The sequence below is a fragment of the Lutjanus erythropterus genome, chromosome 1 (assembly GCF_056507025.1).
Source record: "Lutjanus erythropterus isolate fLutEry1 chromosome 1, fLutEry1.hap2, whole genome shotgun sequence".
Lineage (NCBI taxonomy): Eukaryota > Metazoa > Chordata > Actinopteri > Lutjaniformes > Lutjanidae > Lutjanus > Lutjanus erythropterus.
In genome coordinates, this window is record NC_139317.1 from 8681650 (window position 1) to 8709274 (window position 27625).

A 27625-nucleotide genomic window follows, 5' to 3' on the forward strand; every position below is an offset into this window, starting at 1 on the left:
GTAAACCAGATGACTGAGAGTGCAGCTGCCACTGTGGGAGGAATGTGTGATAAAAATATCTTTTAAAAAAGTGTTTGTTAGCTCCCACAGCTTAATGAAAATCTTATCTGCCGAAAAGTCGTTTGAAATGACTAACATACCTGTCACCTGCGCCGGGACACGGTGCTTCATATCATCCTCAGAATCTGTAAAGTCAGGGGTCAAACGTAATGTGTTGTTTCACTTGACCGGCCGGGCAAGTGGGTCAGAAATCTATTTGCCTGAAGTACATTTTACTTTTTGATTGTCATGTTTAATCTAGGGCTGCAGCATCTATAAAATGTCAGAAAATAGGGAAAAATATCCATCTTGGTTTCTCAAAGTCTCTTTGTGTTGTCAGTCCAAAACCCAAAGATCAGTTTATCAATTCAGTTTATCAATTTAATATGATAAGAAAAAGTCAAAAGCAGGAAATCTCATCTCATATTTGAGAGGCTAAAAACCCTATTTTCTAACATTTTTTATGGAAATTGACTTTATATCATTAATCAAATATCAAAATATTTTAATAATTTAATTCTTTTTTTCTACTCGCCCAAGTCAGCAGTCCCTATTGTTGAGCCATGAGCTGATGTGACTCTAAATTATTCCATTTTAATCCTTCTGACGTGACACAGCCACCCCCTACTCCCTGTCCCGAATTTCACCCGTCCTCATCCAGTCGCTGTAGCTCAGACTCAAGAAGGCAGATTGTACCAGTGGGAGCAAGAGAGTTTTGTTGCGCCGTTTGAGTCGGACGACTCGTCAACTGACGTGGATTTTTTATGATTGTTTCATGGAATTAATCTCATAAGTTTCTTAGAGCACAACTGCCCAGTTCAAACATAATATCAAGAAAGTGAACAAAAACTTTATTATCAATGTTTTGTATTTAGATTAAAAATAAATTCTAATACTTTTTAGGTTTTTAGATCCTAAATGACATGGTTAGAATGCCGTTGTGGATTTGAGTTTTCTGACTCCAGACAAGTATTGGCCACCCAACCTCCACTCTGAAAAATTAGATGCATGTAATGTTGCTGATGTAGGACTTTGAGCTTGTTCTGCAGTGAGTTGCTCCTAGTAAGATTATCAACTAAAGCTCTAAAATGTAAAGTATAATCAGCACTTAATTATACTTGATTATACATAATTAACTTAATTAATAATAGTCTTCTTATAAGAATCACATGGGTGAATAATTTGCAGAAAAAGCTGTTTAGCAGTTTTTGCCTTCACTCAGAGGATGCTGGGTAAGTAGCTCACTGGCTGACAACCCCACAGAATCACAATAAACTGAGGCACAATCCCACACAAATGCTCCTCTCCAGTGGCAGCATCACCATGGTTTTAAGGCCAAGGCTCTGCTCCGCGGGTCTTGCTGGAACATTCCAATGCATGGGAGTGTACAAAGCTACACTACAATGACTGGGCTTTCCTTACCGGTTTGATTTTGTGGAGGAGTTTAAACGTCCTGTACTGCGTTATTACAATCATTCAAATCCGCTGCTGCTCTGCCGCTAAACATGCATGTCCTGCTGCTGTCTTATTGCTAAAAGTGGGTGTCCTGGCATCGCACTAGAGCTTCATGTGGGTGTCCTGCCAGTTTACTGGCTTTAAATGTGGGTGTCCTGGCATCGTGCCTCGGACTGTGGGTGTCCTGGTGCCGACTTTGGTTGTTCTACCATTCTAGCCCCTTGGTCAGATAGATATGTTTAGCTGTAGCTGTCCACAAGTTATTAGCACTGGTGTGATGGGATCATTGCCTCACAGTCAAAAGGCTTATGAAACTGATCAAATTTCCATTGCTTCCAATTTAAAAATTCAATGTGAATACCACTGTCAGTTCAACTTACTGAACTCAAATTTCTCCTTTTATCCTTCGGTACAATTTAATTTAAGTACGGAAGCTTTTATTTTTGAGGAAAATTTTTATTTATACTTGGGCACATTTGAGTTATACACAGCTTTAGAAGTGCAGTGAATGATTGATTAATCAATTATCAAATTAATCACCAACTATTTAGATTGTTCTGAGAAAAAAGTCACAATTCTCTAATTTCAGCTTCTTAAGTGTGCATAAAACAAGATATCTGGGGAACACTGATGAACATTTTTGACCATTTTCTGAAGTTTTAAAACAAACTATTAATCAGTTAATGAAAAAGTAATCAACCAATTAATCGACAATGAAAATAATCATTAGTTGCAGCCCTACACAGCTGTTTCGTCAGAAAATATTCTGTGAACCATTCACAACTCAGCAAAAAGACAAAAAGTATCAAGAATAATGGCATCATGTGCATCAACATAGAGAGGAATCCCCAAAATAATTAAATTTATTAAAATGAAAATGCCTGAAAAAGCAACAAATGCTAATTTTGGTCACATTGTCATATTGGTAGTCCAAAGTAGGAAACTAGAAGTCCATCAATTTAAAAATAAGTCTCTTAACATGTTTTCTTGTTTTTTTTCCATTAAGTACACCCTCTTTAACCTGTCTCCATTCATTCAATAAGATACGAGAAGATAGAACCTTATTAATCCCAAAGGAAATTGTTGTAAGGATGGAGGGTGGGTGGCAGTGGTTTTAGACAAGATAAAATTATCTTCTTTTTTTTTGTCACCATTAAAAAAGATCTGCAGCAAATAAGCCTTCTTTTGTCCTTGGCTCCCTCAGGTATTGCTCCTATGACACAGTACAATGGGTCTAATGGTAATAAAATTGCAAATATCTCTGTGTGAATCCCAGTATGGCTTCAATTTTGGACAATCCCAAGGGCATTAGGTTATTAATAGTTATGTGAACCTTGGGCTTTATTGACTGAAATATTTAAAGCTAAGATGTATTATAATGGCTGTGTTATTACATCAGCTGGAGATGTTGTAGGTGCTTTGGCAGCAGTTTTCCCAGCAGTTTATCTTGTAAATCAGCCTTACATGTTCAGTAACGCAGCCTTTTGGTCTTCTGAGGCCTTAGTCAACTCTTTCAACATGTTTTTGGGAGGTTAAGAAAAAGTCCATGTGACATAATTTATGGGATCCATAGGCCAGTACTCTTTGCTTTTTGTAGAGGGAAGTCAGTCCCTGATTTATTTCCCTCTTTGTGTCCATATCCTCCTTTTCAGTTCTTGATTCAGCAGCCGGACATGGAAATGTCTGATGATGTTCCTCCAAAAAGGCTTAAAGGATGTCAACATAATTAAATTGTTGTGGTCGTTGTGGCATATTACATTTTGTTTTGTTAGCAGATGTTTTTCTGCTTAATTTTGTTTCAGAGGCCCCAAAAATGGGAGTGCGAGTTGTTTTCACACTCTTGCTTTGGTCATAGAATTGGCTGATCTAAGCTCAGCTGGATGTGGTCTTGACTTGGACTTCAACCATGACAAAACAGTTACTCCGTGGACACCAGATATTCCAACAATGCCTCCAGGAAACACCACATCACAAGTCGTGGGAAGTGTCACAGTTAAGATAAATTGTGTTAAATTGCCTCTTCTCTAATGTTTTTCCATAAGTTTACATTTGGGCTACCAAAAATATACTTCGGCCACCACATTTAGGGGCTTGGTGGCCTAAGGGGCCAGTGCTTCAAAAATATCAGTGTCTGCTTTGGTACAGATTTTCAGTGCTCTTTCCACCACGGCATGCCTCGAGGAGTTTCTGAAGGATTACAGAAGGTTTTATAGAAAATGGTCAAATGTTCAAATGAAAATGGTTTTAGATCTACACACACACATACACACACACACACACACACACACATATTGTATATATATATATATATATATATATATATATATATATATATATATATATATATATATATATATATATATATATATTTTATTTTTTTTTTTTTTTTTTTTTTTTCACATAGTTCTCCCTCTCCTTCTACCATATCATCTATTCTGTGTCATATCTAACAGCATAAATGTGGTTAAATTAAGCACCAGAGCACAGAACTTCAAGCTCCACTAATCAATGTTGTGGTTAGGGGTGGGGGAAATTTCCGATTCTTAGATGCATCGCGATTCGGACGTGGACGAATCTGAATCGATTCACAAACGTCCACATTTCGATTATTTAAATCTGTTAATTAAAGTGATACAGAAGCTTCTAAATAATGTGGAACTAAGAAGCGCGGTACGCGTCATCGCCGGGACACTTTGGGACGCGCACCTGGAGCGACACGCGCACAGCGGAAAACAAACATGGCCGACCGGCAGCCACCTCGCCATGAGGTCCGAACAGCTCCTTCTAATTTAAAAGCAGCCGTGTGGAAACACTTCGGCTTCTACAACGTCGACGGCGGAAGCGAACTGGACAAGAGCCACGTTATATGTAAGTTGTGTCGAGCTAAAATAAAATACTTTGGCAACACAACAAACATGAGAAGCCGTAACTCGATTCCACCCGACGGAGGAGTTGGGGAGACGGCAGGCTGCTGTTGCTGCGGCTACTAGTGGCTACTGCTGGTACTTTCCAGTGTGCACATATTTCCAATAGTTTAATAAAATATAATCGAAATGAATTCTTATTACAAATGCGCTGTTTTTAAAAATTGCAAGTGACGAATGCTTATTCAGTGAGACAAAAAGAAATGTGTTTGTGAAAAAGTGCATCAATATACATAAAGATGCATCAATAATCGTTTTATAATCGAATCGTAGCCCCTGAATCGTAATCGTAATCGAATCGGCAGGTGCCCAAAGATTCCCACCCCTAGTTGTGGTTGTTTTTTTTCTTTTTTATTAAAGCCACTGTGGGAAGGATTTAAAAATTTCAAACTTTAGAACCCTCAGTAGTACAAAATGAAAACACTGTGGCAGAACGTTGTGCATATAAAGAAGCAACTTTCTGGTGGACACGTTTTCTTTTTAAAAAAAATTTTCTTCTGAGTTTTTAAAGCCCAGACACCCATGTTGGTGTTATTTTGTTGTTTTTTGTACCTGTTACTGGCACAAAAAAAATAAATAAATAAAAAAAAATGAATGCAGTTTTAAAACAATTCTTGTTCTTCATCTTTTATTTTTCACAGTATACTTTATTTTCTGGGTACAATGTACGACAGAATATACAGCTGAAACTTTAGATAGAAACTTTAAAATATCCTGTCTCCTGCGGGTTGGTTGTTAAAGGGTTTGACAGAAGTTATTTTTGCTCTGTGCTGAATATTCGATAGCCTTACAGTTTTCTTAAATGTGACATACATTGGTTTCATCTGAACAGATGTCCACACGAATGTCTATCCACTGGTCAACAACAGCTGTGTGTGGATTTGTGTTTAGTGACATTACGGTGTTTCCAGTATCTCCGTTCATTTGCTCTGCACGTATGTTGACAAACTAAACATTCCAGACATGATGTTCAGAGCTTATTTCAGCACCAGCTCTGTGGAGCCACATTTCCATACTCCTGCACTGAGAGAATGAACCAACTGACAGGGAAGTGCCTTAAGCTTCAGCTTTGCTGCCAGACTTCTCTCTTTTTTTTTGTTTTCTCTTTCCTTTTCCACACAAAATGTTGAATGGCATTGTAGATGTTGAGAATGGAAATTTATGCAAGGGAATGCTGGATTTTCCTCCCCTCTCTTCTAGTGCAAACCCTCTGTAAACATAATAGACTATGGAGATTTCGGTACTTGCTAACTTATCTTCGTGAGCTTAATATTCATGCAGAGGAACAGCAGAAGAGGAACGAGGAGCATCTTTGCAGAAAGCAAACAGTCGTCAGTAAGAGCAGCCACGTTGCTGACAGGCCATTATTTTAGCTAGCTCAGAATCAGGATATCTTGATTTACTCAAGCAACTGTCAGTCAATATCGCTGTCCTTGGATGTGTTATTGCAGACGTGGAAATGTTGCCTGCTGGGGCTGTTGTAGCCTGATTGTAAAGACAGGGGCTTGTGGCCAGAAGGCAAAAAGGAGATTTTTGGACTAGGGAAATGTGGACTAAAAAGTAAGCTCTTCAGCAAGGCAGTGCGGATACTTGGTGGAAACAGTATTGGTTTTGTTTTTCGGCTCCACTGGCGAATGTGCTTAAAATGTTTAAATGTGAGACAGGATGTTGTTAAATAGTATAATGTGGTGCAAAAACCTTTCAGGAATAAATAGATGGCTCAAAAGAAAAACAAAAACATCAAGACTCATGGTCCTTTATGCTGCATTCAGCTAAAAAATATATGGCTTCAAAGGCTCAAAGACACTTTGGCTATTCTTACTATACTTTGACAGCTGGTAGGCAAACTGTCTTTTCCTGACTTTCTCACGAAGTCCTGTAAACAGACACACATTTATATTTATATTCCTCTGAGAATCCTTAAGGACATACTGCATTCTGTAGCACCAAATCCTTAAATCACATCACCCCAAAATCGAAGATTCATATTTTTCCTCTTACCTGTAGTGCTGTTTATCCATCTAGATTGTTTTGGTGCGAGTTACTGAGTTCTGGAGATGTCTGCCTTCTATAGAGTATAATGAAACTAAATGGCACTCGGCTTATGGTCTTCAAAGCTTCTTTCTATGGCATAAAGAAAGTGGTTGAAACTGCTTACAACAAGGGCTGTGAATTATCTTGAGTCTTGACTTTTGGAAAGAGACATGCCTTTTAAGTCTTTCAAATGTCTTTTTTGTGCTTTGGGTAAACTCACAAGTCAGTCTCTAAATGCTTTGCTCAGTAGAGACTGAGGACAATCTCCCAGCTTTCGTTGGGTGGAAACAATTTAAAAAAGACCCTGCACTGCTGAACCAAGCGAAAGTCTTTATGATGGCGCTTCATATTGGGGTGGTGGCATGGAGAGCTTGTGTGCCTACCAATCTCTTTGGAGTCTCTTTGGAGATGTGGTAAAATAAGTTCACAATGATAAATTCAACACTAAATGTCTTCTGTAGTTATTTATCCTTTTATTCGTCTTGAAAACAGTTATTGTTAGCATGTTGTTAGCCACTCACTGACAATCCCAAGATGCCTTGGGTTCAGTCTGTCAACCAATCAGAGGTTGTGTTCCTGACTTTTGTATGACAGCAGTGATCCTATAAACAGATAAATGTGCTGAAACTTCAAAATAAAATTTGTGGTGATGATGGTATAATGAGCTCAACCTCGAATCACATGACTGTGGTATTGTGGTACTACAGTAATGTGGTTATTGTCACAGCCCTATTTCATCATATGTGACAGACATCTCTAAGGCTGATATCTCTCTAATTTGACACAAAGTCCCTGAAAACCTCATCCCTCAAACACCCCTTTGAAAGAAGCAAGTACCAGTCAGAATGTCCTCAGTTTGCAAAAATGTCTAAAACTCAAAGTGGTCTAGGAAAGACAGAGGCACAATGGCACATGCACACAAAAACACAGATACTGCAATACTTTATACCAACAAATACAAAGCAATTAATGATTTAACACTCAAATATATCCCCCAAAACCAGTGAATCAGCAACATCCAGGGCTGTTGGATCTTTCTGACTCATGCAAACGGATTCTACAGTACAGTACACCGTTCTATCAGATCATCTTCCTGCCTGATTGTGCTGCTGAAGTCCAACATTCATCATTTCTTCTGCAGTGACCACAGTGGGAATAAAAAGCTGAGCACTTTATACTTCATAGCCAAAATGTTGAAAATTGCCTGCATAAGATTTTTGTTGCATCACTCCATGGATGTTTATGACTTTGACTTTGCTTTCAGGCATTAAAGAAATGATTGGAGGAAGTGCGAGAGGAAAAATATGCACTTATAATAATGTTTCTGATATGGCTCACGGAGCTTCACAGCATCCTTTTTAATTTTGCAGTTGCAGAATCACAGTATTCCAGCTGAGCTAGTTGCACTAAGTGGCTCAGATTGTGGAAAAGAAACCTAGAATTGCTTTACATCTGTAGAGATGTTATGTAAAGGAATTAGTATTTCCACTACCAACTGAAACAGAGCAGCGCAATCTTTCATGTTTGCAAAACTGCTTTAATGACAAAAAAAAAAATACAATGCAAAGTCTCCTAATGACATTGCAACTGTACAAACAAAGAAAAGGCCTACAACAATGTGTTTACGCCCATGCAGAATCCATAAAACACATTAAACATTGTTTGGCTCTGTTTAAATCAAAGCAGCCCATTTAGGCATGATCAAAATTCAAATGAAGCATTCGTAAACAAAATATACAAATCAATTGATGTGACATTCAGGCTCAGCTATGGGGATTTATCCAAATGTAATCTTGCATAATATCAACAATTCAAGCTCATTTTATGGTAATTATTCTTCATTATGATAAGATGCTCAACAGGTTGGCTCAGAGCACTGGGAGTACAAGTTTCTGGCTGGTGTAATACATGATTGAGACAGATTACGTGGGTCCGCAGAGGACGTTCTCCCCAGTAACCAAGGCTCGCTGCGGTCTGGCGGACTCATTACGAGTGGTCACCATGGGTTTCCATGCATGAACTTCTAATTACACCCCATACATAAATGGGTGGAAATCTTTCAGTATGGAAAATGGGCTACGACTGGGGTACAATGGACTCCAAACTCTATTAAACCTGTAATGGAAATCATTTATCATGCCTATGGTGTGTGACCTCCACCTTTTTGTATGGACTGCTTAATATTCTACCTGTAATACATGGCTTGGAGACTCGCTTGTACATCCTCTCATTCTCAACATTTTGTTCTTGAGCTGTTCTCACTTTCATAAGGTTAACCTTGAATTTCAAAGTGATCCACAGGGCAGGGAAGGCCGGGGGGGTGAGATGATTTCATTACTACACATTTCTGTTTTTTTATCAGGTGTCCAGGGTAACTTAAAGAGCAAAAGTTGTTTGTTCATACAGAGTAAAATCCGCTGTTGTAGAGGAAGACAAATTGTTCTATGTGAGAAAAGATCCATATCATCTTGTTCCAACAATAAATGGATTTTATTCTCATAATTGACATCTAGTGCTCACTAGAGAGGAGAAAAATGTTTTTGGCTACATGTACACAAGTCATGTGTATAATTTATTTTGAAGAGGTGTCAAGATTTCAATTCAGAATCCATCAAGTTGATGAAAATGAGCTGAATTGAAAATGGACCAAAATAAAAGCAGTACCTTAAAAGCTTGCATGTGTGCATTCAGTGCTCGTCCAAAGAAAATTTTTAAAAAAGAATTTGGAAATGTAAATGGTATTTTCAAATCAAGACTCTGTAGTCTGTAGTCAGTGCTAAAAAAAAATAAAAAGCTAAATCAGAATGTGACCTTAAAGTCAACAGTCAGATCAAATCGTGCCTTTGGAGAGTCGTGACACTCCACCCCAGTAATTTAATGCGCATTTTCCAGCATCGTATGAGACAAGATTGATGGAAACAGTAAAAAAAAAAAAAAAAACTTTAAAAACACTTCCTGAATTTCACAAAACTTTTTACGTTCGCTTGTATTGGTTTTTGTCTTTTTTTGGACAGTGTTAATGTGCTTAAGGGAGATGGAAAGAACTTTTCTGAATAGACCTGACATATAGTGAACATTTAACTCACATGACTTATTAGCTGTTTCCTTCTAAGAGAAGAAGAAGCCGTTCCACTGTTTTGAATGTAGCTGCCATGAAAGAATAACTATAACTTGTTTAATTGGGAAAAATAGTGAAGACCTCTTTCCATTTTTCTCTCGTAGATAGCCAAGCTTTTTTCTTCTTCTCCTTTTTGAAGTTTGTTGGCAGTTGGCAAACAGCTGGTTTTGATTATAATTCTCAACCTCTACTTCTCTTTTCTTACAGCCATGCATAACATAACTCATATAATGTTGTTTTAGTGCAATACTTGTACACACTCCTACCTCTGTAGAGATCCTCATTTTATTTTTTAATGTTTATAGTGTTATATAATGTATTTTATTAGCTTATTCAATTTTTATTAAATTGTTTTATCTTTACTTATTGCTCTTACTGCGGAGCTGGCCTGTTCTTTTCATCCCACATATTTCAGTGTACTGTTGACCCTGTGTTAACCTGGATAATACCGATAAACCAAACTTTACCCTGCCTATACCAAACAAGACTACACTTTGAGTAGTCTAGTTTATTTTCTTTCGACCAGTTGATGGGAACATCAGCCTAATCTGCATTTTTTTTTTGTTCCTTTGCTGCAACATTTTGAAGGTTTGCTTCAAATTTGCATGGCAAATAGGTGAAACCTGGTAAGAAGATACAAATTTGTCCACCATAAGACATACGGTGGGACAATAGTTATTTGTTATTTGTGGATGTATTGTGGCCATGGTGAGCAGCATTGCCGATAAGTGAGCAGTGAGCGAAGACAGTATAATAAATAGTAAACAAAACCTCTGATAGATTTTTTGAAGAGACGCTTTGAAACTGTCATTATGGTGGATCTGGCCATAACTCCCGGCTCATCCAAAAATGGGCAAAAAAGGTGTAGGGTGGGTGGAGCTGAGGCGGCCGAATGGAGCGGCCAAACCTACATTTTGGACCAGGCTGTAAACATGTTTATTTCTGCTTTAAATTTGAGAGTCTATGGGGATGGACCCGCTTTTGGATTGAGCTTGAAGTGGCCACTTGAGGAACTGCAGTTTTTGGCACTTCCGTGTTGGCTTCATTTTTCAGCCCCAGAGGTTGCCGCTTGGCAGTGAGCAGTGGCAACGTTGGATTTTAGTATAATTTCTGCATCAGTGTGATGAAGTGTCTTGATTTATCAGTTATTTAATTCACTGAATTAGACACAAGTAGACATTTCCAATCTGGTTATGTTATCCATAAACTCATAACATTTAGATAAAGTTTACTATATGATAATATACAGTATATTGATATTGGTATATTACATACACTGTAATAAGAATGTTTTTATGATGATCTAATCTTTGAAAAGCAAGATCAATAAAGTAAACAGTTTATATTTTTCATCATCTTTGTTGACCCCATATAAAATTTGATGTCTCGCATTTTATATCCCCACTTCTTCTACTTTGTTTAACTTTCTAACTTTCTTTTAGCACTTTCTTTTAGAATTGCATTTTAGTTTATTAGTTTCAGTTTAGTAAATTTTTCATTTTAAAATACTTATTTCTACAAGTTTTTTTTCAACAAACAATTTCAGTTTAATCGTTCTGTATTGAGCTCCAACTGGCTAATCGATTATTAGTCGACTATGAAATTAATCACCAACTGTTTTGATAATCCTAATTGTTTTGAGTAATATCTTTAAGAAAAATGTCAAACTTCTCTGATTTCAGCTTCTCAAATGTGAATACTTATGGTTTCTTTACTCTGCTATAACTAATTTTTGGGTTGTTTTCAAAACAAGATATTTGAGGACGTCATCTTGGGCTTTTGGAAACACTGATTGACATTTTCAACATTTTCTGACATTTTATGGACCAAACAGATAATTGATAACTGAAAAAAATGATTAACAGATGAACTGATAATTGTTAGTTGCAGCCCTAGAGCATAATTTTAAATACATTACTTTTATATTATTGTGAACATTTATCTGAAAAGCGGAAAATCGTTTAAGTGAACAAAAAAAGAAGAGAGAGAATTTAATAATTTGCATTGCAGTTTATAATTTAAATTAGTTTGGGATTTTTTTCCCTAGCCTGCTGAGGGTAGTTGATTTTTTTTCTTTTTCATTTTCAGCATTCATTCACAATGCAACCAGCTAACATTGTTTTGTGTTTTAAGTGCAGAGCTTCATCAGTAGTTACACTTTAAATCTATTAGTGTCTTGCCTTAACTGAACTGTGACTCTGCTTTCTTGGGTTGTGTTTTCTTGCTGTGATGACCCGGGCTGCCCACTCTTTTCTGCTATTTTCTTTTTTTTTTTTGCTCTATCTCCACCTATCAGACTGCAGGTAGTAAAAGAGGCAGAATGAAATGAATGGAGACATGTATTGTCGGAGGAGCGACCGGCACCAAACAATGGCAAGAACGGCTCTCGCCAATAGCTGAAGCTGCACGGGCGCTGACATCATATCACTCCCACATCTCCCCTCTCTTGATTTCAGCCCCACCCGCTCCTTTCCATTAGCAAGTCGGTCCGTGTCCCTGTGTTATTTAAAGCCAGAGATCCTCCCTCTCACCGAGCCACTGTGTTGCATCTGTCTGCCTCGCTTGCTTGTGTGTCTGGGTGTGTGTGTGTGTGTGTGTAAGAGAGTGCGCTAAAAAACCCAGGCAGCCAGTGGGAGAGCTAGAGAGCGGGGAGAGAGACACGGGGGAAAGGCAAAAAGCATCTGAGAAGGGAGAAGGAACGGGAGTGTGAGACAGCTATGAAAATCATCCAAGCTATTTGCTTACTGCTCCTCTGTCCAGCTTTGAGCCTCAACACCAGGTAAGAAGATAAATAAGAGGAGAAAGGGGGTTTATTTTGGTCAGTTTCACCCTGCGAGAGACTCTGAAACAAAAGGTTCAAAGGACTGAATGGGCAATCTTAGATTACTAATCTTAAGGTCTGTTCAGTCCTGCCACACACTGAAGCCTTAATTCGTCCTGGCTGAGGCTCTGTGTGTGCTAAGCATGTTGGGAGACTGAAAGACTTAAAAGGAAGAGGGAAGAGCTTATCTGTTGAACTAGGCTATTATCTTTCTCAGTTCTGGGCAGGCTTGAGAGACAGTTGTCCTTTTGTGGTGCTAATTCACTGAACGCGATGCCTCCTGAATAGTGGTGACATTGCTTTTCGGGACTTTTGCTGCCCGCTGGTCTGGGAGGGAGAGCAAGTTGAAGTCAGGGGGTGAAACTGAGAGAAAAGACAAGGCTACTTGTGTTGCAGTGTCTTGAAAAAGAGCAGGTGTGTGTGCTTCTGTATATACATTTATATATGTGTGTGAGGCTCTGGAAGAAGCTGGAGGGAAGAGTGATGGGCGAGAAGAATGAATAAGAGAGAAATGCGTGGAGAGACGGGGAGTTTTGATGATAAATTAAATCATTGATAAAATCGTCCTTCTTCTCTGCCAGAGCCTGACACCACTGCCTTAATGAGAGCCGTGAGAGGAAATTCAGGGCTTTGACTATACCATGGAGACATCACACGGAGGAAGGCATGCATTATAAAACTTGCCTCTCCTTTTTCTCCTCAGTGCCCAAAAACATTTTGATACTGTTGTCTTTTTTTTCTCAGCGAATGCAGTTTCTGAGGCATGCGTGGCTTTGAATTCTTTGCTTTGTTGATGATATTATCCAAATACCTGCATTTTTGTGGTGAATAGCTACTGTGTGAATTATTTCTTTTGCCCCAGGAGTTTACAGCACATAGAGACTTTTTGCAGGGAAAGAAGTCAAGGTTATTGCCAACATTCAACAAATTTGTCAATACCAGAGAGGTACACTGATGATGTATGAGTCATATAACTGGGGGCTGTATTGATGTATTAACCTCTAGCATTTAGTAGTCAGCAAATTAAGGCACTCACACACCTTTTAACACACCTTCAATTTTAATGCTTGCATGGGGCAAATACATAAATAACCTTCAGGCTTTTTCCAATCTGATTTTTCAGCTTATTTTTTTCTTATGTTTTGCTGTTTTCCAAGCTATGAAACTATGAAATAATGCTCTTGTTAAGTGTAGTGTATCAAAATACAGTTTGCGTCTCGAGATTTATTTTTAAACAGTGATCTTTTGGGTGCTAATTGGAGAGGGAGACATTACGCTGGTAATTTGGCAGGTCAGCACAGATTGCATGCTAGCTCTTGAGGGGAGAATGTCATGAAAAGTAATTACCAGAACACATAGATACAATCAGTGTTTTATGAGACTGTGTGGTGCTAAATCCAGCATAAAAAATTCAGTAGGTTAAAGCAAAGGTGATCCCTCAACCGTGACCTACTGAACTTTGATTTGTTTTTAAAAATAGAAAAAAAAAACAAAAACTAAACGTGTCAGTTTGCAAGCTGATCTGCAGTGCAGGCAGTTGTTGAGGCACAAGCTTTGACCAGCTGATCTTAAAATGCTGTAATTGAAAAAAAGATAACAATTTGGGGGATTTTAAATAATAAATGGACTCTAATTGCAAATTAATGAAACAAGAAATGTTACAAACAGGGTCTTGTTAGATCATTTCATCTGCTGCACAAACTCTTTTTCACTGAAATACTAGAAACACAGCCTGCTTTTTGAATAGTAGCGGAAAACACCTTAAAGTAAGTCCCACCCTTGTAAAGCTGATCATCATTAGTTCTGTTGACATGTGTCAGAGAGGTGTTGACTGAGCGCAAGTTGTTTTTGACGCTGTAATTTGACATCTTGTATTGAATAACAATATACTGTAAGCTTTGGCAGATTTTCTTCCTTATTCTTCTTCCCCTGTGAATAGATTTTTTTCAGTTGTCATAGTGTGACACAAAGAAAAAGCTTGTAATTGGACCTTGAGTTAAGAGTTTTTTGTTTGTAAAACTACTGGTTTCAAGATCAACAAGGAAGAGTCCCCCCTCAAAGCAAACATACAGATTTTTTCTGAATGTGGTGCTATTTATCTATCTAGATTTTTTTTTGGTAGAAGTTGCAGACTTTTAGAGATATCGGCCATAGAGATGTCTGCCTTCTCTTCTATATAACAGAACTTAATAGCACTAGTCCGGTTGTGCTCAAAGCTGGAAAGAAAAACTTAACAGCAGAAATCATGACCTGGTTACTCAAGATAATCCACAGACCTTGCTGTGAGCAGTTTCATGGAGGAAGTACTTTCCTTCTTGTGGAAAGAAAGTAGTTCTGGTAGATTCTACGGTAGGTAGAAAGTAGCTCCCGCATGAAACTACTCACAGCAAGGTCTGTGAATAATCTTGGGTAATCGGGTCATGATTTCTTGCAAAAAACATCACTGTTGAATTTTTCAGAAGTTTTTTTCTTTTTTTTCTTTTGGCGCTTGGAGCCATTTGGTCCCATTATATTGGAGAAAAGGCAGACATTTCTATAACTGATATCCCCCAACCTCACCAAAGTCACACCAAAACTATCTAGATGGATAAATAGAACTACAGATAAGAGGAAAAGTATGTATTTTTGATTTTGGTGTTTACTGTCCCTTTAAAGGCATAATATGCCACATTTTCCTAAAAATAACAATGTATAGATATAAACATAATCCCTTTAATCATCACTTATGACCCACTAGAGGTGTGAGGAGGTGGTTTTATCTGCAGAGACTCTGCCCTCTGCCTGTACTTCTCATTATTTTGCTTTGCCCGGGATGCTTTACCAACCCATAATGTCAGTATTTGGTGTCCTGGGAGTGAGACACAATAATAAACTATCCTTCAGGTGAGTTTACGAACGGCTCGAACAAATCCTACTGATTCTAGCGTTACTGATAGGTTTGACGGAACGATTTTACGGAGCTTCTTCAGTGGTGGATGGCATTTTCTCAGTTGATCATATAACGTGTTTGTCAAACTACTGTATTCAAGATCAGTGATGTAGTTTAACACTCGTACGGAAATGTGTTAATAATAATTTGTTTAACCATTAGGCAGATGGTCACATGTTAATCTTGCTGTGCAGTTTGTAGACAGGACAACTTTAAATGAGAAGTGGTTTGGTGGTAAAATGGATTGACTAGTAGCACTTATGTTTGTTTTAGGTCTGTACAATTTGTCGTAGTATTGAAATTGCAGCATGGCCAAGTAGAGCTGCAATGATTAATCAATCGTTAATTATCTATTAAAATAATTGCCAACTATTTTGATAATTGAATGATTTTTTTTTTTGTTAAACAATGTCCAAATTCTCTGCTTTCTGCACCATAAATGTAAATATTTTCTGGTTTCTTTAGTATTATTTGACATTAACCTGAATATATTTGTGCTGTGGACAGAACAAGACTTTTTAAGACATCACTTCGGGCTTTGGAAAACACTGATCAACTTTTTGTTTACCCATTTTCTGACATTTTATGGACAAAACAACCAATTGAGTAATTGAGAAAATAATTGACAGACTCATCGATAATTAAAATAATCTTTGGATACAGCCTTATGGCCAAGTGCAGCATCAAAATTGCAGGAGCTGCAATTTTTTTGATGAAGGTGAAATATGTCGAAACATATAAATGAATCATTGTGGTGCTACAGAGATGCTCCAGTGTGCAAATTATATTCTCCAGATGTAAGGAAACTTGCTTGCTCGGCACAGACCCCAGCAAAAATAACATTGCAGTCATTTTTAGTTTGTTTTTTTTATTAGTGGAAATTAAATGCAGAAACTACAAATTCCACTAAAATCATGACTCATATCCGTCAGAATAATCTACTTCTTGTTAAGGTTTTACCTTGGACTGTGTGTTCAAATTATCATGTTTTTTCAGTTCTAATGAAGGACACGGCATCTGCAAGGACAGCTAAATGTTATGTTCCTCTTTCTAAAGATTTGTCATCACAACACAATCATCCATGGATGGATTCAATGAAAGGTCACAGCTGAACAAGGAAAACAGTCTGGTCCAGTCTCAGAGGTCGATGTGCATTTTATCTCCCGTAATCCCTGTCAAATATACAGAATTAGCTATGCTCTTAATAGCCAGTGGTAATTAACTGGCGTATTATCCTGCTACTGTATGTTGTCTTTTGATCTACCACCGCCCTGGAGTGGTTCTGCTGAGGCAATAGCAGTTGGCAGTGATGCATTTAACATAAAGCTCTTGAAATTGGTTTTATTACTGCTGATGAAATCAGATTTGTTTTTAAAGTGGTACAGAATTTTATAAATATTATTTATTTACTTTTTTTTTTTTTTTTGCTGTACCTTATTTCAATCTCATAACATTTCCTGGATAGATAATCAGCTGTATATTATTCTTTTCTCACCGTCAAACCACCAGCAGAAGGAATTTCATAATACTGTTTGCTTTTAATCTAGCCGGTACTCCAAAGATATCTCGAGGTGAATGGTGCTCCTATATATTTGTCGTTATTCTGCAGGTTGTGGACCTAGACAAGCCTTATCATATGTGACATCCTCATCCTTTTGTTGTAATAGTGTAACATTGAAGAGACTGACTGTAAGGTGTATCTGCTGCAGGAAAATGAATTGTGACTCGAGCTGTCTAGTCTATGTATTGCTCTGCCCCGCTTTGCTTGATTCACTATCATCACATCAGTGGTGCGCTGGAGAATCCATTTTATATGTTAACGGCAAACCTCCATTGTGTGTCCTGATAAAGTCGCCTTAAGGAATGAGAACTAATGAAACAGGAACCATTTCAATTTTTATATATGATAGCAGCATTTTGGTGCGCGCTTAATTCTGTTTTATAGCCTTAAAATCTAAAAGGAATCTCTTAGGCATACTCAGTTATGAATGACAAAAACCTGGATATACATCCTAAAAAGCATACATATTTTACAATTTTGAACATTATAGAGCATAATTTATAACACAAGAGAAAAGATAAGATAGAACTTTATTAATCCCGATGAAAACTCTTGTGGCAGATTGCTTCAAAATTACAGTAACATAAGTATAACAACAATGGAATATCAAGTATAAATGAAATATAAAATATCTATGGAGTAAATACGAAGAAACAGTGCCTTATAAAATAACAATAGTAGATAAGTACAAGAGTAAGCTAAAATAGAAAAAGTGGTGTTGGCAGTTATAGTGAAAAATAACATTGACAGTGATATTGAGAGGTAATAAAAAATTATATAGCACCAGATAATGAATACAGAAATAGTGATATTAAATATACATAAATAATGTTGCACATGATGAAAACCTAACAGAAGCTTGTCCCTACCAGAAAAACGTGCATGTTGGTTGAAAATACAAGCAGCTTGTTCTGACAGTTATGTCAGTTCATTATTAGGTGATGCCCCCTAGTGGACACACTAAGTATGACAGGACAAGGAGCACAGGATTTCTGAGTCCTGTATGAAATGAAAAGTAAACACTGTGTTATTTAAAGTATTGAGTAACTGTCCGCTGCATCACTTCCATTGTGCAAGTGATGTCACTTTCATCACGTGTTAGTTATTTTAACATAAACCACAATCTTTACCTCACCCTAACCAAGTGGTTTTATTGACTGAACCTATCCAAGGAGTTATTGTGCTGAAACCAAACCAAACTTTGTCCATTTTACATCATAAAGCACTTGTGTAATGTCATGTGAGTTATGCCATGCCGTTGTTGCCGTTTCTCACCTCCGGTGATGAATGCTGCTTTGGGAGTAATTGACAGTCAACCTGTCTGTGGTTTAGGTATGAAGATGTGTTTTCTAAAAGGCGTTTCTTAGACTTACTCAGTGTTATGGATGATAAATCCTTGATATACAGTCCAAACAAACACAAGAAATACAAGAATTCAGAATTTTGAACATTATATAACATAAGTTCTTATTATTTTTGTAGAATTAAAGCCGTAAAATCTAAAATGCATATTTTAGGCTTACTCTGTGTTATTTGAATAGAGTTGCACCGATTTCAATTTTCTTGGCCGATTCTGGTTTTTGAAGGGTCTGACTTACTGATTCCGATTTTGGTCAATTCCGATTCTCAGTCTTTCTAAGAACTTTAATTGACAGCATTCACAAACTTTTCTCTTTAAAAATTAAATTGGATGTTCATAATAAGACACTGACTATTAAATATTAATTACATATGTTCTCCAAAGTCCTCCAGATTACAACCAGGTTTTATATTAAGATTGTTAATCGGGTGAACATGATCGTGGATTTCGCGGGACGCGATTTCACGCAATCTCCTGTGGAAGCAGATGTAAACAAACCGGAGACTGACGCGGTGCAACAGTTTGCTGCAGTAAAACTTTGCCGTGAGAAAAACAGACACAGAAGTTCAACGAGTCTGGATGAGAAAATGTTTGAGGAGACACATCAACACAGGTTGTTTATTCTTAAGCCAGAACAGGAGGTGAGATTTTGACTGTCCCTCTGTGAACAGCAGTCTGCTGCTAGCTAACATTAGCCTGAAGAGCTAGAGAGTTTACTGCTGTTCTGCGACATCATCAGCTGCTCTGTCACCTTGTAGACTGTCTGTCTTCTCTTTATCCCATTCTTGGAATCTGTCCCTGACACCAACTTCAAGCAAGCATGTGTCTGAGTGTGTGTAGCTGTTATCAGCACTGTGGTGATATCACGGTCAGTTTGTCTGCTGTGCGCATGACGTGACCATCGTGCAGAACATGTGTGTGACTATGACCGGCACAGAATTGGATTTGTGACGCTGACCGGCCGGTCACCGGCCAGGGCCTGTCACATGAAAACCGTCCCGATTCCAAGCATTGACGATTAATCGGTGCAAGTCTAATTGTGAATGATAAAACCTGGATATATGATGTAAAAACATGTCAATTTTATAAGAAATACAAGAACTAACAATTCTGAACATTACAGAACATAATTTTGTGTTACCTCTGTAAAATTAACTATTTTAGCGCCAGCCCCTGCTCATGTGAGAGCATGATTAAGAAGGATTCAGTTTTAATGAATTGAGTGGATTACTAAGGCCACATAATGGCGGTGCAGGGCTATGTGTCATTGCAGAAATCAATTGGCACTCAGGCAGAACACAAGGCTGCATTGACACCAGCCCCATGAGATATGACTGTCCACCTCTGGGTCAGGGTTGGGAGGCTACTTGACTACAGTACAGTAAGGCTGCTCTTCTGCATTTGGCTTGTTTTTTTGTTTTTTTTCTCTTCTCTATATAGATCAAACGGCTCCACCTTTTTACACTTTCAAATATTCCCTTTCAGAGCATATCATGAAACATATTTGACACATTTTCTTGACACTATCTTTGATGTCTCCTACCTTAGCAGACTCTTCTTGGAAACGGTGAGATCTGGTGGGATCTCCACAACATCAAATATTTATGAGTATTTTGGACGGCAATTAAAAGGACTACAGAGAGCCTTGGATTGTACATAGAGTGCAGACATGCAGCCACATTGCTTTATATCTTAACATCTGCCTGTGGATATGAGCATATTGTGAATTAAATGGAGTATCTCTTTAATGTTACAAAGGGTCAGACATGAAAAGGAACATAGTTTATGAGGTGTAACAATTAATGATGGAGACGGGGAAGGACTATTAATAAATGCTACATGATTCTGTTGATCATGGTCATTTCTCTTGTATAATCACCTTTTGTTAGACTAGACAGTTGGCTGTCCTGATATCCATTCATGACACTTTCAATCTGATACCTGAACTTTGCATATCAGCCAATATCTTAATCACACCAATGTGTCATTTTATGTTATTATTTTTCAAAGTGTATATTACAACCCTGTATGGATGCAATATGATTGCAGTCATTGATGTATGGCCTGACTCTGCTTAAAAAAAACAGACATATGGGCACAGTCAGCCAATATGATGGTATTAATCCATCGATGGCTGAAACGTGTCCACTGGTAGAGATTTGGCAATATCGTTAACATCGTGGGAGCTATACCTTAGCATCTCTTGTATATATTCAGGACAGGCTATGCAGCAAATCAGGGCTGGATTCTCGCATAATCTTGCAAAACCAGCTAACATTCTCACCACTTCCTAGCTGGAAGCGATGCGAGCAAACTCAAGTGGATTATGGGTGAAACTTGTCCAGATATAATACAAACAATGTTGCGGTAGTAAGTAAAACTCTAAATGATTTATTCATAACATCATTTTCTTAAGTCAGCCCTGTTTCTATATAATTTGGGGGACAGTTTACCTTCTTGTAACTCCCAACAGCTTTCCTTTCAAACCCTGTCCTTATTTAGGATATTCCCACAGAGAGGTGCTGCGTATCATATAAAATATGCAGCTTCTCAACCTTGTTAATTAGTCTCTTGTCCTCCTTCCAGACTGCTTTGATGAGGAGAAACTGAAACGTCAAGGATATCGGTGTCGATTTTGACCAAATAAAATAGGTTAGAGGTGAAAGAAGGGCATCAAACTTTGCAAAAATAGAGCCAGGGCGAGTGTTTTTTTTTCTTCAAACAAGCGACACTTTCGCTCAGCCTGTTCGCTGACACACGGAGCAGGTTAGGGCAACTGATACGGTCAGCTGTTTGCTCGTTTCACTTCCAGTTAGGATGTGGCATGAGAGCGACAGTTGTTGGTGGTAATGCACCTCTAAGCCGGTAAGCAGAAGAAGAGAGTGACAAGACAACACAGAGGAGGAGACGGAAATTGTGAATGCAGAGCACTCAAGTGTTGTTTCATGTGGGACAGTTGTTTTTGTTTTGTTCATATGGAAGTTTTAAATCAAAGATGAAAATAATTAGGCCTAAATGAGATGGAGTATGATGTGGTTATTTTACACCATTTCTTAATGAATGTATAGAACAATTAATGTATTGTAAGTAGCAGGCTCCTGTTTTTTTGTCTAATAAATTATGTGATGTTGCATTAGTGTTTATCCTATCCTGCACTTTTGGCTGAATTTTTTTTGTTATGATGTTACAGTTTTTACATAAAAATAATGTGTGAGGGAACATCCCAGTATTTGTACGTTTTCTTGTCTTTGAAACTAATCATACAACTGTTTTGTCTGTGTGAACAGCTGATGTAGCACTGATAGGCCTCCTATCCATTCATCACGACAGGATGCCTTCTTTGTCTCAATCTGTCACATGTTTGCTGGGTTGAAAACATTCCACAGATCATCATTTACATCCGATCGATACTTTCTTACAAGTGACAATGAATAAATTCGATCAAGACGTACAGCAGTGGAGAGAAACTCCACATGATATTTCATTGAGCGCTGAGCACTCACTCTGAATTTTCTTTTGCTTTGCACTTCGCACAATGTCTAGATGGAACATTGCTGTATTGCTGTTCACAAATATTGTCAGACACATCGAGAAAGGGAGGATCGACTAGAGGTCAAGTGTGGAGCAGATGTGGAATTAGACCTAACTATTGACCAGGGGGGAGATGGTAATGTCAATCTATATCCTGATGGACTGAAAATGGTTAGCAGGGATAATGACTAAGTGGAAACAATCCGCCCCTCATCCGAAGGCATTGTTTAGCACTTAAGTGATGAAGGAACAACTATTTTGAAGGAATAAGGCTTACCTAAGTGTGGAAAACTGAGAATGCCTATATTTTCTTTCTTTAAGTGGGGCTTAGCTGTGTGTCATTACTCTTGATTGTTATTGAGCGAGAGCTCCATCATTATCTAAATGAACTGGTGCTTTATTTATACTGAACAACATCGAAGAGGCCTGGCATGTGTGAAGTGGTTCTCTTATGTAAATATTTATGGGTTTTGCAGAGCAGCAGTTTGGTGGAAAGTGGTTGAGGTGTCTTGCTAAAGTGGCAGCGCACCTTTCAAGATGGCCTTCTGTTTAATTTCCGTACAAAAGCAACCTGTAGGTGACTTTTAATGTACAGTGGCTGTAGTGGACTCAGACTCAGGCAAAAGAATAAAAATGACACCAGGAAATTTGAAATGCTGTATTGCCATTTTCCACTGAAAGGACACCATAGTGGGCAGTTCATCATGTTGTCGTGGACGTTGGGCCACATTAGTGGCCACTTCACCACATTTTCTCCACTGAAAGGGCACTGTATAGAGAACTTTATCACATTTTATCCATTAGAAAGGAACCTTAGAGGACACTTTATCATGTTTCTTGGATACTGGGCCACTCTAAAGGACATTTACTATGTTGTCTTGGACATTGGGTCACCCTACAGGTCACGTCATCAGCTTTTATCCACTGCAAGGCACTCTATAGGACACTTTATCACATTTTGTCCACTGAAAGGTCTCCTGAGAGAGAACTTTATTGCATTTTCATGACTGGAGGGCATCCTAGATGGCACTTGATCATGTTGTCTTGGACACTGGCCATTTTTTATGTCATCTTGGACACTGGGCCACCCTTAAGGTCACTTTGTCATGTTTTATCCACTGGAAGGCATCCCAGAGGGCACTTTATTATGTTGTCTTGGACACTGGGCCACACTAGAGGGCACTTTCTCACATTTTCTCCAATGGAAGGGCGCTCTGGAGCACATATTATTGCTTTTTGTCCATTGAACGGACACTATATAGGTCATTTATTATGTTTTATTTACCATAGGGGCATCTAAGAGGGCACTTTCACTTGCGCTTTTCAAACATAGTGGCAGCAGTGATCTGTGTCACCACTGTGTCAGTGCAACATAAAACATTTGTGTATGTGAAAATGAGCATGATTTCCCATCTGCACTGTGTTTCCTATGCCATCAAATGACATCTATTGCAGAGAAATGATTAACAGATGTGACTTTCAGGGGTGGCGTTTGACTCTTCAAGATGAGAGAAAATGATATTTGTGCAGCCGGGTAATGTTGTCAGCACAAATCAGACTGAAAGATAATTGAAATTCAAAGGACATGGCGTAATGGTCACACCATGGCAACCACGTTGGCCACATGACAGTAATGAAGTGGGCTACAATAAACAGAACCTTGGGTGGCTCCTACAAATGAGAAAGTAATTAAAAGGACCATGATCAGTGCAGGCTGAAGAGTAGCCAGGCGTTTTATATTCAAGGCCACTTTCAGGTACTGTGCTGTTGCTCTCATTGCTCCCAGAAGACAGTTGAAAAGACAGCAGTGTTTATTCTTCAAACACTGAAAGTATGTGCCATAGATTACTTGCTATCATGATTCCTGGAACACAAAGTTTTATCACTGTATAGAATCACCCTCTAATGTGGCACACAGGAAGCTGAATATTTGCTTGGTTTCAAGGCAAGAATGTTTTGGATGATATGACAGACATTAGCAGCATCATTATGCAATAAAGAATATTAGTATTTTATAGTCAAAAATATTTCTGATAGATTGAACAGCGAGTGTAATGTTGGCTTGACTTGTGCACTGAAATCTGATCTGCTGTTAACTGAGTCTTAAAAGTATTAAAATTATTATTCTCCTCAATTCACAAATCTGTCTTGACATTATTATCAGCTCAGACACTCATCGTATCACTGCATACCACACTTAAATATGAATGCACTTCAGATGAATAACAAATTAAAAGCTATGTTAACTTTTGTTGTAACAGAAAAATGAAAACACTGAATAAATAGTAGTGTTAACATTGTCTGAGTGGATAATGTGCGCTGTTTAATGTTGTATCAGAATGTTTGTACTGGCAGGACAACATATTCTGTAATTGTTTTATACCAGATAACTGACATTGGACACATTTAATGAGATCAGTTGAGCCGTGTTGCTTTCATTGGTTACTGCAGAAACAATATTTACAGGTACTGAAGCCAAAACAAAGTGACACTGTATTGTAAGCTGCACGGTTGTACGGTGAATATTCATGTGCACCACCGTTATGCTACTGCTGATATGACTCTTTTAAGTGAATTAACATTAGTGGAGCCACTGAATTCCAGAAAACGTACACTCATTTGACAGTTTATTAGGTACAACTAACTAAAATCAATACAGTCTAATACAACAATCCTGCAGCAGATTCCATCTTACTGAAGGTTTTAACACTCGGCTTTGGTTGAAACTGTTTTAGAGAGGTGTTAATTCAACTTTATGGACTTTTTGGAGGCTGAGGCTTGCTGTGTTGAATTTTATTTTATTCTTATACTGAGTGGAGTGATTAATATTTGCTCTGCCCTTATTAATATAAACGGGTTAAAAAACTATTAGACACATTTTTCAATATAACACAGTGCAGTTAGACAGCAATATAGCTTTAGGTGCCAAAATCACCATAAATTATCATTACAAACCTCATAAAGGTAGGATTTATTGCTTTGTTGTATTACTGTTGTATTAGACTGCATTAGATTTCAGCTAAATGTACCTAACAAACTGGCAACTCAGTTTATTTTCCAAACATAGCAAGACACAATTATAGTAGAAGTGTATGTGAAAGTGTGTGTTTGCATTCATACCAATCGGGTAAAAGGGGAATGGCAATGGGAGTGGCCAATCACAGAAATGTGCATAACTTCAAAATTGAATCCCAGACTCCACAGACCTGTGGAAAGCATGGTCATGAGCCAAAGGACATCTTATTAACTGTTCATGACAACTGGTCAAAGGGGGCGTGGCAGTGGGAGTGGCCTACAACTTCTGAATGGAATCACGCAACATGACCAAACTCATGAACAGTCTGTTGTAGACTCGTGCTGGAGGCAATGTTGGTCTCAGCAGAGATGCTTTTGAATGTGTGGCAGTTTGCCTTGCCCCGATTCATTAGCCTTAGCCTTTCATAACTCAGAAATTCTTTGTCGTTGAGCCCTGCGGCAGGTGTGATTAGAGGGTGCATTCAGCTAGTCGCAGCTATTCCGAATTCACATTTGTTACAGCGCACACATCTGCTCTGTAAATCACTTGTCCTGTGTGTTCTTTAAAGACGAGACAGAAAACTAAAGGGAGAATTCTACATTTTTATTTCTTAGTTTCTTGAGGGTGCCCCATAATTTCGCATTAATTAGAAGGAATACTGTCCCAGCCTGTCTGCGACTTCATTTCAATATATCCAATCTAAAATTGTATAAAGCAGTAAGATCAGCAGTCAAGGAGACATCACGCTGAGTCAGACAGCGTCCTGCTATGCAATACTAGAGCCACAGGCTTCAACAAGGACCCAGGTTGGCTTTGCTGCTAAACCTTCCTTCTTATCTAACTTACAGATATGAACACACGTCTTGTCCTGCACCTCAGGTTGTTGAACAAGCCACCAAACAAACCATCTCTGGGGAAAAGTACCCTTCTAACGTCAGTTTACAGGCAAGATAGCTAATTAGGTGCTCAGCTGCAGCACATTAAATAGCTTGTAAACAGACCTGCAAATGTCAGTTTGGTCCGGTTAGATGCTGGTGTGGTCCTGACTTTTTAATGGTGGCAGCAACACAACACTGTCTGTCACATGTCGACCACAGGACAAGTTTGTTTACTTTGTCTCAACATTCTGGCAGCCTGCCAGCTGCATTCAATCAGACAGACACCAACATGCCCCCCCACGCCAATTGAGATGAAAATGAGAATTTTGGATACTTCCTCAAGGACCATTTTTCTGCCGTTTTAATAATTTTAAAAAGTATCAATAATACATTTAAAAAACAAGGGGATGACTGATTTTAGTTGGACTGTAAATAAGTCTTGCTGAAACTGCATTGTTGTTTTTTATTGGACATGCAGGCAGTGAAACAATAAGCTGAAAGCACCACATTGACATTACCACCTTATAAACATGTAATGGCCACCATTGAAAAGGCACAGGAAGTTGTCACAGTGCTTGGTTGGGCGTCTCTGAATTTTTGGAATGAAGCACCCATTATGGGTATTTTCGTTTCAACATTCAAAGGTAGACTGGCTGAGCAGGTTCCGACACAACCAATTGACCCTCCCTAAGTCACACCCCTAGTCAGCTAGTGTTTTGCTAACACTGGGAAACTTAACATGTGACTCTATAAAAGGGGCGGGCCATGTCCAAATTGCTCACCACTGTAATCACTGCCACTTATACATGTCTGTAATTTAGTTATGTTAAGCTTGAAGCAAAGTTAGCCAGCTAGCTATACAGGAAAGCTAAGCGATGAAACAATAGAAGCACAATTGAAAGAAACGCTGGTCTAAAAGAAACGCTGCTGCCAATGAGCATCTTGTGTTCACCTAACTGGGCGGGTTTAATAAGAAAAATAATCAACTGGACATGGAGACGTAACATTCGTGCAACAACCAGCAGCTTCTGTTTTTCCCTCTTCTGCAGGTTACAACCAGAATGAAACTCCTGCCTTATGGCAACTCTGAGGGGACATACTACCTCAAGTACAAAAGGCTTTTAAATCGCAATGTTATGATGATGAAGCGCTCAGCGGTCACTGACTGTCAGCCATCAATGATGGACGATGGCGGCGACCATTGGCCCAGCCCTACTCTACATGTTGCATTTAGATGGGAAGTTGACTGAGGTACCAAATTTGCTCCACTGTTATTGGAGCACAGAGCAAAAAGGGGTGGGACTTAAACAGGGTCAGTAACAGTACACAAATGCAGTGTTTGCTGGTATGTCAGTGTTTACTACTGTTGCCAGGCAACCAGTGACATTCTTCAGGTAACACTATTGACTTCTTTCTTATTCACATATTGTGTTTGTTCGCCCACTTGGAGAATACTGCAAGGAACAATGCACTGAGCATAAACGCCTCTGTGCATACTTAGCACAGATGGCACGTAGCTCACGTGCCATCTGTGGAGGCCCACGCAAACAATGCTTTAGATCTGTGATTCTCAACCTTTTCAAGTTGCAGCCCCACCCCTCCACCCAGAAACATCAGGTTGGTGTTTGTGAACTCGCCCAGTCTCCCACTCCATCCTGAAGTTTACTATTCAGGAATACTCTAAAACACATGAAAGCTACCAAACTCACATTAAATCACTGGTACAGTCGATAAGAATGTAAAAAGATCCATCCTGGCTCTCATTCCACGCAGCGTGTGACCCACAGAAATTATCTCACGTCAGCCTTGGGGGTCCCAAACCCACTGCCTTAGAGGACCTGCAGAGTTGGGTGATAATTCTCTGTGAGCTTATAACTGTGAGCAACACCTACACATCACACAAAGTCAATTTGCCCAGTCAGTTACTGGTAGTTAAGTCAAGGATCCTCAGACAAATCT

General features: G+C 38.6%; 1 protein-coding gene across 1 annotated transcript in view; it reads left to right on the forward strand.

The window, feature by feature from the left end:
* The first annotated feature begins 11563 nt into the window (after positions 1-11563).
* The window catches only part of luzp2 (leucine zipper protein 2), a 240969-nt gene continuing 224907 nt past the window's right edge, over positions 11564-27625 (forward strand). The window contains exon 1 of the mRNA XM_084723563.1: positions 11564-12349. Coding sequence (XP_084579689.1) covers positions 12288-12349 — 62 coding nt within the window. The 5' untranslated portion in view covers positions 11564-12287. The remainder of the gene's footprint in view (positions 12350-27625) is intronic.